The sequence below is a fragment of the Alosa alosa genome, chromosome 18 (genome assembly GCF_017589495.1).
Source record: "Alosa alosa isolate M-15738 ecotype Scorff River chromosome 18, AALO_Geno_1.1, whole genome shotgun sequence".
Lineage (NCBI taxonomy): Eukaryota > Metazoa > Chordata > Actinopteri > Clupeiformes > Clupeidae > Alosa > Alosa alosa.
This window is the reverse complement of record NC_063206.1, coordinates 32,198,621-32,213,220: the sequence shown is the minus strand read 5'-3', so window position 1 is coordinate 32,213,220 and position 14,600 is coordinate 32,198,621. Positions and strand designations below refer to the sequence as shown.

General features: G+C 38.7%; 1 protein-coding gene across 1 annotated transcript; it reads left to right on the top strand.

Moving 5' to 3' along the window:
* The first annotated feature begins 626 nt into the window (after nucleotides 1-626).
* Nucleotides 627-13,453, top strand: LOC125311737. Its single transcript, XM_048270042.1, has 12 exons — nucleotides 627-1,145; nucleotides 3,722-3,929; nucleotides 4,010-4,115; nucleotides 4,246-4,340; nucleotides 4,442-4,510; nucleotides 4,623-4,667; nucleotides 4,780-4,806; nucleotides 4,889-4,921; nucleotides 5,034-5,269; nucleotides 5,519-5,678; nucleotides 13,170-13,297; nucleotides 13,398-13,453. Exons 2-12 carry the CDS (start codon nucleotides 3,722-3,724, stop codon nucleotides 13,407-13,409), a joined length of 1,119 nt encoding a protein of 372 aa, XP_048125999.1. The 5' UTR covers nucleotides 627-1,145; the 3' UTR covers nucleotides 13,410-13,453.
* The last annotated feature ends 1,147 nt before the right edge of the window (nucleotides 13,454-14,600 follow it).

Genomic DNA, 14,600 nt, shown 5'->3' with positions numbered 1-14,600 from the left:
CCTAACGTTAAGTTACATTTCCGACGGGTATTTTGTGTATCAAGTTAATAGCACTACTAGAATTGAGACCTTGAATTTCCCCTTGGGATATAGAATGCTATGATTGGCTATTAGGCTACATTAACGTTAGCTGACGAACTTTAATCAAAACATGCTATAGTTGGCCTACATGTACTACCTTATCATTAAAGGATAAATGTCCGTTAATACAGCGAAAATGCGCGAGGCATAAGCGGGCCACTTAGCCAGGAATAGTTTGATTCAAAGTTTGTGACAGTTTAGCTAACGTTAACGTTACAGCAGTTAACACCGCAGTCTAAGGTTTTTTCCCCAAGGCAATTGTCGATAAAATATGACCGATTACATGTTTACAAATTTGTTCCGTTTGCCATACTACGGTATTACTATACCAATATTACTACGAATATCATCCATAATATTGGTATTTAGTACAATTTCTTTCTAAGAGAGAACGTTATTGAGTGATGTCAGCATGGCGCGCTGCGTTCCTTACTAAATCCCCGGGAAACTGTCGAAGCTAATGTTAGCCCATGCTTAAACTAAAATAAATTTAAGACATTAAAAGGGTCGATTCGCTACGGGAAATCGACCCGTGGACATGTCGGTCCATTCTACATAATATTGTACCAAATACTGCGACTCAATCTTTTATATTACGCTTAGGAAACAATTCTGCTAACCTTGCTATGCCACGTGAAAATCCATCCACCACCAACAGCATCCTCATCTATCCAGCTGGCAACTCTGTGGCGCAGCATCTAAGCGCTGTGCCGCTCCCCCTCCGTTTTAAAGGCATCGAACCGGAAGTGAATTACAGGCAGTCTCTGGCTTTTAACCAATCTGAGCGCAGTTGATTAAATATGTTGTTGGCATAGCCCCTATAAGAATGCATAGGCTTTTTTCGACGTGGAGGGACTTTGGCAATACCATTTTAATATATTACAAAACTATAAATCACGTTATTTAATTTAAGACTTAAATTCATCCTAATTTCACTGTGTCATATTAAATGTAATTGTCAATCGTTGCCACACTATGCCATTGAAACTAATTTTGTGTTTGTTTTTTTCCTTCCATTTGCATGTATATGGGAAACTGAAGACCATTTCAAGCTCACAGTAAAGGTATCAGCCTAATTTATTTTTCAATAGTGGCCAATACACACAAAAATGGCCTCTTATTGAAGTAAAAGAAGGTGAGTCTTGTCAAACGCAAGGGAGACAGAGAATGAGATTTGGCAGCAATTCAATGTGACAATTAGTCAGGCCGAAAAGGTTCCGCTTAGTGAAAGCTCATCACATCTACCACTTTGTGAAGCAGCTGTAGACTATGCGAACAGTCCTTGTCAACACAGTACAAACAGTGGTGTCAGTGAAAGTACAGACAGCGAAGATTTTAGTGAGTCATCCAGCTCTGATGAAAGTGATCCTGGGGAGATGAGTCTACGAGAGAAACTTAAGCAATGGGCAGCGACTTTTGGCATTAATCTCGTTGCAGTTACTGCTCTTCTGTCAATATTGACAGTATACCACCCAGAGCTGCCTAGAGATGCTAGGACACTTCTTGGCACTCAAAGGAGAATAGCTGTGGAAACATTAGTGGGGGGTGAATATCACCATTTTGGATTGGCTAAGGGAATTTTGTCCAAATTGAATTCAATCCACTTACCTAGTTGCCTTCAGACAATCAGATTGCAATTTAACATCGATGGTTTACCCATTTTCAAAAGTTCTAAAGTTCAGTTTTGGCCAATCCTGTCAATGATTGATTGCGATTACACAAAAAAAACTTTCATTGTGGGTCTGTTCTGTGGTAATGCAAAACCGTCTAATGTGCATGATTACCTGAAGACATTTGTAGATGACCTCACCCAGTTACTGAAAGATGGACTGACCTACAGAGGTGAAACTCTGAAGGTGATGGTGTGTTCTTTTATATGTGATGCTCCAGCACGGGCTTACATAAAACAGACAAAGTCCCACAATGGCTACTCTGGGTGCGACAAGTGCCATCAAGTAGGTGTGTGGCAAAATAAAATGACATACCCTGAGATGAATGCCAGGCTTAGGTCTGATGAAGACTTTGCTTTGATGTCAGACACAGATCACCACCTACATCCTAGTCCCCTTACTGGCATTGTCCTGATGGTAACACAGTTTCCAATCGATTACATGCACCTGTGCTGTTTGGGTGTAACTCGAAAACTTATTCTGTTCTGGATGAAGGGAAAAAATCTGGCCACTAGACAGCCATCTAGAGTGATCACAGCAATATCATCAAAACTGATTGCTCTCCGTACCCATATTCCCACTGAATTTGCCCGAAAACCACAAGAACATGCAGAAATAGACCGATGGAAGGCCACAGAGCTACAGTAAGACAGTTCATGGTCTGTGGTTCTGAAACACATTCTCCCAAGAGAGATATTTGAAAACAGAAAACTGTTGTTCTCTGTGGGTGTGTTTTTATTACTCAGTCCCAACCTCTCTGCACCCATGATTGATTTTGCCAATAGAGTACTGACAGCATTTGTAAAAAACTTTGGAGACTTATATGGTGAAGGGGAATTTTTTTTTTACTATACATCAGGTGATACATCTAACTGATGTATACCGACAATTTGGTGCCCTTGACTGTGTCTCTTCGTTTCCCTATGAAAATTTTCTTGGAAAAATAAAAAAAAATGTCCATTCAACCATTACAACAAGTGGTCAAGAGACTGTCAGAGGTGCCTGATGCCTTGACTCCACCTCCAAGTGTGCAGCCCCTTTTGTTTGACTCACACCAGGATGGTCCATTGCCTCTGCAATTCAGCAATGCCAAACAGTACAGAAAGGCATTAACAAAAGACTTCTGTCTATCAACAAAGACTGGGGACAACTGTATAGCGATAGGACAGGAGATTGCACTGGTCCAAAACATTGTGAAATCATCTGGTTCAGTTTTTATAGTCTACAGAACATTTAGCTACAGAGATTCACATTTCACTTATCCCTGCCCATCCGCTCACATAGGCTGTTTTCAGGTACACACGCTAAAAGACAGTCTTGAAGTTGGGCACCTTGAGGTTGTTCGAAGAAAATGTGTGCTTTTGCCAGACCAAGACTATTTTGTTGCCATCCCTCTTCTTCACCAATCCTAATTCCTAATCCTCAACAACCCCCAATTCATAATCCTGAAAAAATCCTTAAAAAAAAAAAAAAAAAACATATAGCCTATAAAAATAACAAAAAATCCATCTATCTATCTTTCTATCTATCTATCTGACAAAATGCTGTGAATGCTCTGAGTAGTTAGAGCTGAGTAGCGTCGTCTACTCTTCCTGCGAAGTGCTTTATTTTTCTTTCATTTTTTTGTCTTTTATGTAAAGGTAACTCTGGGGAGGGGGCATCTGCCTCGAGCCCGGCAAGCCTTTGAAGATAGTTAGGCTTAGGTAGCTAATATGTTTATGATTAGTTACAGGAAGTTTACCTATCACTTAACATAGTGATCACTTGCAGCATATACACCAATAGTGACTTTGGTGTGTAGATTAAGACAGATAGATAGATACTTGTAATATAGGAAATTCTGGAAATATATTTCCAAGGGTTATTTTTCACACATTCAAAACTCATCAGAACTGTTGTTCTATTTCTAGTGTTTCATTCATTCAGAAATATTATTCTTTTTCAAGTGTTTCATTCATTCACCTTATTAGATGGCACAGATGTGGAAGGTGGTCGAGTTCACGGACAAAGGCGCTGCCGTAGTGCCATCCAGCTGGCTCGAGGAGGCTGGGGAAAGCTGGAGGTGTTACTGGCCTGGCTCCTATGACCACTGGCGGCTCCAAAAATCCGTTTTAAACCACCTTCCACCAGGTCAAAACTGGGATGTTTTTGATGACGTGAGGGTCTTGGTAGGCTGTGGTAAGGAAACATACTGCATTAAAACATTTCTTTAAGATTCAACATGTTACATTGCACTAACACATGTCATTCACTTTCAGCAACATATGGTAAGGCCAAAGACTATTTGGATAAGTGTTTGCAACCTGACTGTGCAACTACAGATCTCCAGTCAGAGGCTGAGATTCCGGACAAGAGGAAAAGAAGGTAAAAAAAAATTCTGTCCTGTCTAAGCAAAACTGAAAAGCTCACAAAATATATATATAAAAAAAGTTTGTTCAGTGTGTTCTGTTTATATTTCTGGTGTTGCTGACCCACTACCATGACTGTTCCAAAGGGCAAACCCACGCTACAAGCAAGGTAGCAATCTTGAAAGAGCGGGCTCATCAGTTACAGCCAGGAGTTGGAGCTTGCCACGAGAGGCTATTGGAGGTGCGGGTCTACAGCAATAACACATATTTCAGAATTAAACAAATATCTGATTGTCCATTTAGGCCAGTCTGAAATTCAACTGCCATTTCCTATGCTTCAAGGTGAGGACACTAATGAGGATGAGCCAACCCCTAGAAAAACGGCAAGGCCAGCTATTGACTTTGGGCCAGGTAGGATAGGCTAAACATTTGTGTGTTTACTGTTTAATGCCATTTCCAGTAACACTCAAATGCTAACTATACCATTATCTTATTCTGTATTAAAGTGTTTTTTCCTTTGCAGACATCAATAGTGAGTGGCTATTTGGGTCATCAACCACCCAAAGAGGTAATTTAGGCCTAACCCTTCCTACCCATCCACTACTGAAACATTGACACCCTACGCCAGTCTTTGCCCTCTAACACTCTACTCTTTTTCTTTTCTCTCAAACACCATGCAGACTCACATGAAGGGCATTTTACACAAGGTAAATTTTACACAAACTCTTCCTTAGATACACCAATTTTGAAAAAAATCTAATCGATGCACCTTGTGATTTTCAAATATAGATGCACGTCAGCCACACCAACAGCTGTTGCGTGGTAAGTTAAGGAGACACAAACATTCATAGTCATATACATCAGAATGAGCTGAAATGTGAAAGTACACCAGTAAGAAAACATATTTCTAATATTAAGTAACTTAAATTGACAGATATTGGATTAACAAAAGTGATACAGCTGTTGTCGCAAGTGCTGGACGAAAACAGACAAATGAAAGAGGAAATCAGCAAGCTGGGGAGTGACATTAGGGCCCTAAGGAGAGAGACGGTGAGGCAGGCAACCCCTGAAGCTTCCCCGTCAAACATCAAACTGCCTCTCAACACAATGGAGGAGTTTGAACAGGCAGAAGCTCTCATCAAGGAAAACCCGCTCAAGAAGCAAAAAATGGTACTTAAATGAGCACTACCAAAAAACTTTAACTTACATTACATTACATCAATTTAAATTATTATGAACATACCTCTTCTTTCCAGCCATCCACTACACCACTCACAGTAATTGTAGGAATAATCCTTGAAAACAAAAGGAACACATTACTCAATATGTGACACAGATGAGTTCGCTAATATGGTACATAATTATTCATGCAATGTTTCTTTTCATCTGTTTGTTTGTTGGTTCATTATGTCTTGTCAGATCTCTACATTTACTCTTGTTGGTGGGCACACTGCTGAAGTGACCGTAAGGCGGATGCTGCAGAATGGCCTCACCAACAACCTGGCTAGCCTTTTCAACTGGGCAGGAAAAGGCCACAAGAAACCTTTTAAAGAAACGATGCTCAGTGATGTACTGTATGGTATGTTTGTCAAAAAATGTAATGTGTTACTATTATAACTTACCCTATCTAAAATGTAATAGGCTAGTAGTGTAACTATTTCAATTACTTTAACAAAGTAATGTAACTAAAAGAAGTTGGGACAAGTCAAAATGTATACATCGAGAGATCAGAGCTTTCAGAAAATATGTAGTTTATGAGTATGTGTTCTTGGTTCATTCTTGATTCAAAAGTCTTTAATAAAGGGGACAGATTATGTGTTTTTGACTTTTAGCCTTGATGGAAAACAGCAAAACTCTAAAGACTAGACCCAGGAAGAACCGGAGCACGGGGTACTTTGCTTTATTTGGTGCAAATAACTGACGCACAGCGTCTTCCTCAGCGTCAAAAGCTCAGTACCCGGTGTGCCCCGGTTCTTCCTGGGTCTTTACAAGAAGCTCAACCTGTTGCAGCCGTCCTGCAACGAGAAGTCTAAATGCAAATTGTTGCTACAAGAAGGCCTATCTTTTCGTTATTGTTCCAAGGAACAAGCAGCGCATTGGCACCGCTGCATCACGTAAAGTAGGCTACTGTACACTGAGATACCTTGTATGAGATGGGGCCTATTGAAAACGCACTATGACAGCCGGGTTATGCTTATGGGGGTTTCAGTTGGCTCCAGAATGGGCTAGACCAGTGATCTTCACTATTTTTTACACAAGAGCCACATTGGCAGTGCAAAATCAAAAAGAGAGCCACTTTTACGACAACATACATTTGCAAATGTGCATTTCTACATATAATATATATATTGTAATATAAATGGGTGATTCTCACGAAACCGTCAACTGAAAGATTTCTGACATAGAATTTTTCAAAAGATATGTATGAATAAATTTCCTTTTGAGACATCTGAATTAAAGTGTAAAGGTGTTGTAAAAATTACTTTTCTCACAATATTAGGCTTTTTAATATATATTTATTTATATTTTCAAGACTAAGTCCATCAGAACTTCTCATTACCGCAATAGATCATTACATGAAATATAACATAGAAATATAATTCTTTATGCATTTTTTTAAATGGATCATTAACATTAATACCAAGGTCAACATAAAACATTTTTAAAAGTTATTGTTAAATATAACATATTTTTAGAATTTCTCTCATTTGTCTCATTACCGCAATATGATGAGTGATTTGCAACTTGTATTTTACAATATCTAAGTAAAAACTCACAACTTTAAACAGAAAAATGTGGCAGAGGTGAAGGAAGAATACTTGGAATAATCTAATTTTGAAAATGGAAATGAATGCTGTTTTCTAACAGTTGATTTTTTTAAAAATAAACATTCATTTCGGTAATGAGACAGATATTTCAGAGATGAGACTGATATTTCGAAATGAGAATAAGAACAAAACCCTGCTGAATCTTGTCCAAATGTATAGCTTATTCCTTTAATAGTCAGATTTTTTTTTTACATTTTAAACAGTGCTTAAAGCCACTTACTTTTTACAAATTTAAAGTACATTGGTATCCCATTTTCCATCAATTCATAACCAAAATGTGCCCATTAACGTAAAACAAACATTAGGTCACACTAATTTCATAGAACAAACAAACAAACCAACATCAAAACAGTGTGACACCGGTACCACTGAGCTTGGGAAATAGGGAAAGGCCTATCCCATAACTGTGTAACAGACTATGGCAAGTAAACTGACAGTTTCTTCATATTTTAGAAGGACTTTTCTTGCTGTGTTTATTCCAAATTTCTGGCAAGACACAGAAATGCCTAGCAGAAGATGTGATTGGTAGCGGCTTGGGGATGATGGCCTTGATATCATCTTGGAAGTACCACACTTTATCACCTGGAAACTTCACAGTTGGAATGTAAAACTTGTTCTCTCCAATAGCAGTCATTGTGTCAACTTCATATTGGCCATTTGAAATCTGGAGAAAGCATAAAAGAGTGCATTTTAATAAATTACATTGTGCTGGACTAATATAACAATACCTTCCTTTGCTGGGTTCAGATTTTACACACCTGAGTGACAGTGCCTGGGAATAAATCCCCATCATACTGCACCAAGACCCATGTCCCCACTTCAATGGTGTCTTCACTTATTTCATTTTGTGCAACTTCAATGGTGTCTCCAACAACTTTCTTTTCTGGCACGTTTTCCTTTCCCCTGAAGCTAAATTCCCTTAGACCGTAACATTCACAAGCTCCATCACAAAAAACAGGAAAGCTCCCTGGTCTTCACCTCCCCTGGACTGGATGACATCAGCTGAAGACAGAAGATATTGTCCGTTTACTTAAAGGTGCTCTAAGCGATGCCGGGTAACGCCACTTCTGTTGACTTTCAAACAAAATAGAGAGCTAGCTCGCAATTGAAACTCTCCTAAATGCCTCTCTTCTGTGATTTGCTGGAACAGTTTGTTATGTTTTTATGGGCTAGGTTTGCATAGGTTGTTTTGTTGCGTTTTTGGAGTCTGGGCTGGCCAGCTAGCAGTTGGTTAGGTGATGTGGAGTAAGTGACATAAAATGTTTCAGGCTAAAAATGTGTGGCATCGCTTAGAGCACCTTTAAAATACTGTTTCAACTTTATAATATTTCATTTTCTTTCTTTCCTTCACTTTACCTGATGGATTTTCATGGTTCCAGGTAATGCCTTCAGGGTTGGTGGAACCAACTCGCTGCTTCTGTTTATGTCATCCTCTGTTATTTTGAGGATATGCACCAAGGACTGGGCATCCAGCTGTTGGTGTAATGTATCTACATCTGGAATATTGGTGCCATAGGCAACAATGCGGTCGGCAAGGTTTTTCAGGGCTCCTCCCACTCCGTCGGGAGCACCTTTCCCATGTGACGCCTCACTGAAATTCCAAGTCACATGTTGGAATCCCATCATGAATGGGATTGTTGACGCAAGATAGAAGTTTGTTTTATTTCGATATTGGGATGTTGGGCCATCTGACAAGAAGTGGACGACTGTCACCTCAGGACACTCCCTCCTCATCTTTTTTAGGATTGGCTCTAAGTGAGCCCATGTTGCAGTAGCATCATGTCTGAGACAAGATGATATGGTGCAAAAGCATTCTACTCTTCCACGACTCAAATACCTCACACCCGTGTGCATGGAGATTTGTTGGTGGCCCCCAGAATAGTGTGTATCCTTCACTTCTCTACTGTATTTACAACTGTAGTTCTCACTGTAGTCAATATGAATGACTGTTTCATTATTTGACAGGTTCTTCTTTAGTGTGTTCATTTTTTCAAATTGGTGTCCTATATTGTAGATATGGATTTTAAAGCTGGGTAGGTCTTGACAGACGAGCTCAACCAACTTCTCATTGCTACCACACCTTTTGTCAAGGACTGTGGTCCTCATCTCAACCTCGGATACAGAGCCATCTTTGTTTTTTTCTTTTAATTGGAGTGGTCCTAGTCATCCATTCCTCCCAATTCACTATATTCTGCTTTGTGGAGGGATCAAGATTTGTATCAAATGTTTTGTCCTTGCAGGTCATGCACTGCCCATACATACACAGTTTGTTGCTTTGATCACAGACAGTACTAGCAACTACATCTGTAGGAGATGATGTGGTAATGATGCCAAGCTGGTGAAGCCTCTTGATTTTAAAGCTGAAATCATGCACTTTGCAGGCACAGGTTTCATGCACTTTGCAGGCACAGGTTTCTCTTTGGGAAGCCTTTGGTGTTGTGATCCAAAAAGGACGCAGTTTACAAAACTGTGAGAATGAGATCTTCTGGTTTGGATTTTCAAGAAGAAATTTTTGATGGAGATGGGCCATTGTGTTTGTAAGGGCCCTTTTCCTATATATCTGTCCCTTTTTGCGAATCTCACCCGATTTTCCATTGATCAAAGTGGTGTTATCATCACAGTGAAGAAACCTCTTGACCATGGTTTCAGTTTGCTTTCTTGCATTGTTTTGTAAGGGCACTCTTTTTTGAACTTTCTGCTTTACCACGGTCACTGTTTGCTGCTCCCTCCTTTTGTTTCCGTTCTTCATTCTTTGCATTTTCCTACGTAAATTGCTGAAATCCCGATCCTTTTTCTTCAGCTTAATCTCTGTCTCTTTCAATTTTGCACTAATGTAGCTATTGTGCTTCGTCTCACTGATTTGGGGGTAGATGCCAAACGAGGAGGTGGGAGGTCCAGGCTTATTGATGGTCTAGGAGTTAAGTCAATTATAGGCCTGGACGGTTCTTGTTCTTCTAAAGAAGGTGGAGTTTCAGATACAGGCCTGGAGAATCCTGGTTCTTCAAAAGAAGGGGGGGTTAGATTGAGTACTGCTTTCAAACGCTTCTTTACTGTGTAGTACTTGTAAGAGTTCTCCTTCCATTTCCTCTTCTGTCTTGAATGCTCTATTGCATTCATCATTGCGGCAGATTTAAACTGTCCATTTTGTTTACGTCTTTGATACCTAATGATTGAAACAACAAAACATAATTATTTGATATTATTCTGTAAACACATGTGCCAACTTATTGATATGTAAGGGATAATGGACAACATGCCGTTCGACTATCCATAGTTAAAGGAACCATATGTAAGACATGTATTTCAATTAATCATAAAATGACCCTGATATGCCACTAGACAATGTTCATTTCAAATACTCAAATCACTGACAACTGTAGTCCGCCAGTATATTGTCATTTAAAAAAAGTGAAGTAGCAGCCCTCAACTAATGTTTATGTTGTGTTTTGTCATGTCATGTTGTGTTTTGGCCTGATCGCCACCCTCCACCTATCTACTAATCACAAAGTCAGTAGTGTTTCGGCATCCGGGTTGGCAACCTCGAGTATGGGGGGAGGGGATACACCGCTCTACAGTAATTTGAAAGTGATTGCAGTACCAGTTTTGGCCACAATCTTACATATGGTTCCTTTAAGGCCTTAGGTTTTGGCATTTTGAGACACTCGAGTAAATTGCACACTGATTTTCTAAAACTACTCGTTGACTGCGAACACCACCTAAACCATTTAATCCTTATCCATCACCTCTCTCTTTCCTTCCTTCTGTATTCCTCTAAAAGTTCTGGGTTGGTGTATATCTTTTCCCTGTGCTTCCTCAAACTTTCCTTTGCTGCAGCTTTCTTTTGTGCACTTTTTGCCAACCTGGTCATATGAATTCAATCATGGAAAGAAAAACACAGATAAGGAACATCATAGTAATCAATCTTTAAATTGTAAACATGCACTTTCCATGACTCAGTAATGTGACATTTTAAGTCTATGGCAGTAATCTACACGTGATGTAGGCCACTTATTACTATGATATGACACTAGCAACTTTCATGAGATTCAAAGGGGAAAAAAGGGTAACAGGGTCTCTGATACAATGTATCTACTTCATTAAGTACAGTGTAACAACCTAAAAAACTTTTATGATATTGATCTTATTAATATCCCTCCAAAACATTGAGGTTGTCTCTTATTAAAAAGTAATTAATGTCATGAACGACATTGAAAAATGCAAATTCCTTTAATATTTTCATTACCGAAATTGAAATTATCATCATCGAAATTGGCTTTAACTATTGCGGTAATGATAAAGTGCATTGCGGTAATGAGATGACCGAACACAAAAATGCTAATTTTAGATTTAGCTAGCATGACCTAGCTAAAAAATGACCTCCATGACATTGTGTGTTTTATTACCTTATTACTAATCAAATTTGAATTAAGAAAATAGTTTTTTATCACAAAACTATTACTAATTTCGGTAATGAGAATCATTAGTGTTGTATTTAGACCGTTTTGAGACAAATCATGGAATTTCAACACAAAGACAAAAGAAGACATGCTTACCTTGACGCCATCTTTGATCTTCTGTTATTACTGATGCATGATGGGAAATTCCATTTCATGTTGAAATTCCTATAGGGTTTTATTGCAGTGCTCAAAAGTATTGCGGTAATGAAAACTATGACTGACGACAAAACATTTTTTTAAAATATTATAACCATTATAATGTTAATATTATTGAAACACACATTTTGATGAAGCAATGGACTTAAAACGATATATGTATAACTTTATTTTATTTTAAAGTAAAAGATAAAGATTTTCTTAATGATCAAACACTTGGGATTTGAGCCGGGACACATTGCGGTAATGATAATTTACTCATAAAATGCATAAAAAATACAAAATAACAATAAAATATGGAGAAATTACCTTGTGTGCAAGATAAAGCACATGTACGTATATTGTTAAATAGTGTAATCAGTGGGTTTTATGGCATATTTGACCATCAAATCCTTAGTACCATAAGATTTTGGGGTTTCGCGAGAATCACCCAAATACATATAAATAAATATCCCACAAAAAAGAAATAACACAGCCAATATAGCTAAATATATACAGCCAAGGCTTAATAACTTCCTTTCACCTTCATTATTTGGGTGAAGGGAGAAGTATAATTCAGATGTTTGCGTTTTTGTAGTGCAGTATTGTATGTTTATGAAGCACATTTGAAAAAATATATTGGCTGTGTTACCACATAGCCTACAGTGGGTCCCATTTAGAAACGGCCACATAGCACATTTGCGCTTTCCGTGATACACGCAGCTGTATGAAATGTCTTACAACTTATCGCCACAAGGTGGCAGTTTAAGTCCGCTGTAGCATTGCCGGTAAACAGGGCAGCGGACTGCATTCAAAGGCGTTGCAAGTGGCATTGAGATACTGTAAGCAGAACGAAACTAAAGATCACCTCGTTGAAGTCACACAGTAGACTAGGCTAAATCAGAGCCTACTTTTGTTTTTATCAAGATGATGGCCTTTGGCGAACAGTTTAGGCCTACTCAAAATGAGTAAAACCAAATTTGGCAAAATCTCGCCGAAGCTGCATGCGAGCCACCAATTATAGATTGACGAGCCGCGCAATGAGTAACACTGGGCTAGACTGTCAATACACAGCATTCTGACACCTGTTGAACTTGGCGGATTGCGCACCTACGAGCAAATTTGACCAGAAAACTAACAATTCTCCTTCTGTAGGCTAGGCCTATTCTTAAAATTAATAAATAACGATAAATGTTGGTGCTATTTCAGAAAATGGTTAGGCTAGATAGTCTAATCCCAAACTACATCCAACAATAATATAATTTATTACCTTTAGAGTGTTATTACAAAACTCCTTCAACCTTCTGTCTTCATGACTAGGCTACTGACCAATCCTGGCTCAGGGATTAGTTTCTTGATCTCGTGCACGCCTAATGCTGCACCAGGCATTCTGATATTGTGCCCATTTTAGTAGGGTTTTATTCTAAGTTAGATTAATTCAATTAAGTTTCTTTGTAAACTAAATGATTGACATGTATAGAGGTTAAAATGTTACAGCTTACCTGCACCACGTTGATCACTCTTGACGGGGTTGACCATCCAAAAACGAGTCGTATAATTTCCTGTTCATGTTTTGTCGTTCAAAATTGTTTTATATCAGAATGTCCTCCTTTCTTTTAACATTTGTCTTGTCTTGTTTCTTTCTTTCAGCTGCACTCCAAAAACAGCTGCCAGGGAGCACAATAATGATTTATGAAGGCACGGTGAAGAAGTGGTTGAAGTACGTTCCGGAGAGAGACGGAGGCGTAGGGAGGCGAAGCAGGCCAGCGCAAGATCAGGTAGATCAGCTAGTCGAGCTTTTTAGAAATCTCATTTAGGCGTATTGCTGGACATATTTTGTAGCCTACCAAATGTTAATATTTCTCTATTTCTTTTCAGGCGCCTTCATGACAAGACAAGACATGGAACAAAAATAAACCTGGATCCGATGGAACATAAATAAACAAAAATGTGTTTGATAAGATGTTCTGTGTGTTCATTAGTAGCCTAGATCTGGCACTCTGCCTTGAAGGAGATTAAGTAAAATGTCTTTGTTATCCTATTGTAAGAGTAATTTCATGATGTCCTGTTGTAGATAAAACAGGAAGTGAAACTGAATGAATCAATCGACCAAAATTCGACCATAATCGCTAGTTGAATAAAGGTTGAAGGGGGGTCGATTCGCTGTCACCAGTCACCCCCTTTTCAACGGTGATTCGACGTGGAACAGCATGAGCAAATTGCCGTCGAATCGACGACTGGCTTCAACGTTGATTCAATGCGGTTTGGTTGAAGCGGCGGAGATTGATTCAACGTCGATTCAACGCCCCTTTGCTATCTGGGATGTGGATGTTATTAGCCTACCACAGTATGTAGGCTACTTTTTAACTGACCAATGCAGGAACCTAACCGGGACAAATATTATCAAAGCATTGAAAGTTCCCATACAGAAAAATCAAGGGAAAAAATATATTCACATATATGCAGCTACATCCAGCTTATATTTAAATAGATGGCTACAATATATTTAATACATATATAGTACAAGAATGTATATATGCAAGTATATGTGGGACCCAGCAATGTAACATATATGTGGATATCTTACATGAACATATATGGTGAATATATTCAATAGAGCTGCACAGTCCCGCCCACAGCCAAAATGCGGTTAGGTGCCGGATGTAAGATTCCCATTAATTTGGCCCATTGACGTTTGGAAAAATCCGTATATGAGTTTTACAGCATGTCTTAGGCTAACCAGCTACGGCATAACTCATAAGCATACAACATATAATTTCGAGTGAAAAAACGAGGAGAAAATCCCAAAAAAGTCAAAGGTACAAGACTGTGTACATATTTTCATTTCCGAGCGAAGGAACTACTCATCCCATAAACCACCGCGCCTCACTGAATAATATAGGCAAAATCAGCACGATTTATTTTCACCATTTCCAACCGGCGACAGCACGCGAACCCTTTCCTCCAAACAGTGATTTTTATATAGTGAATGTGCAGTTAATAGCAGTTATTTCATGAGTAATCGTGTAAATAATAGTGTTTTGATATTGAATTTTATATTTATCATCGTGTATTTTATAT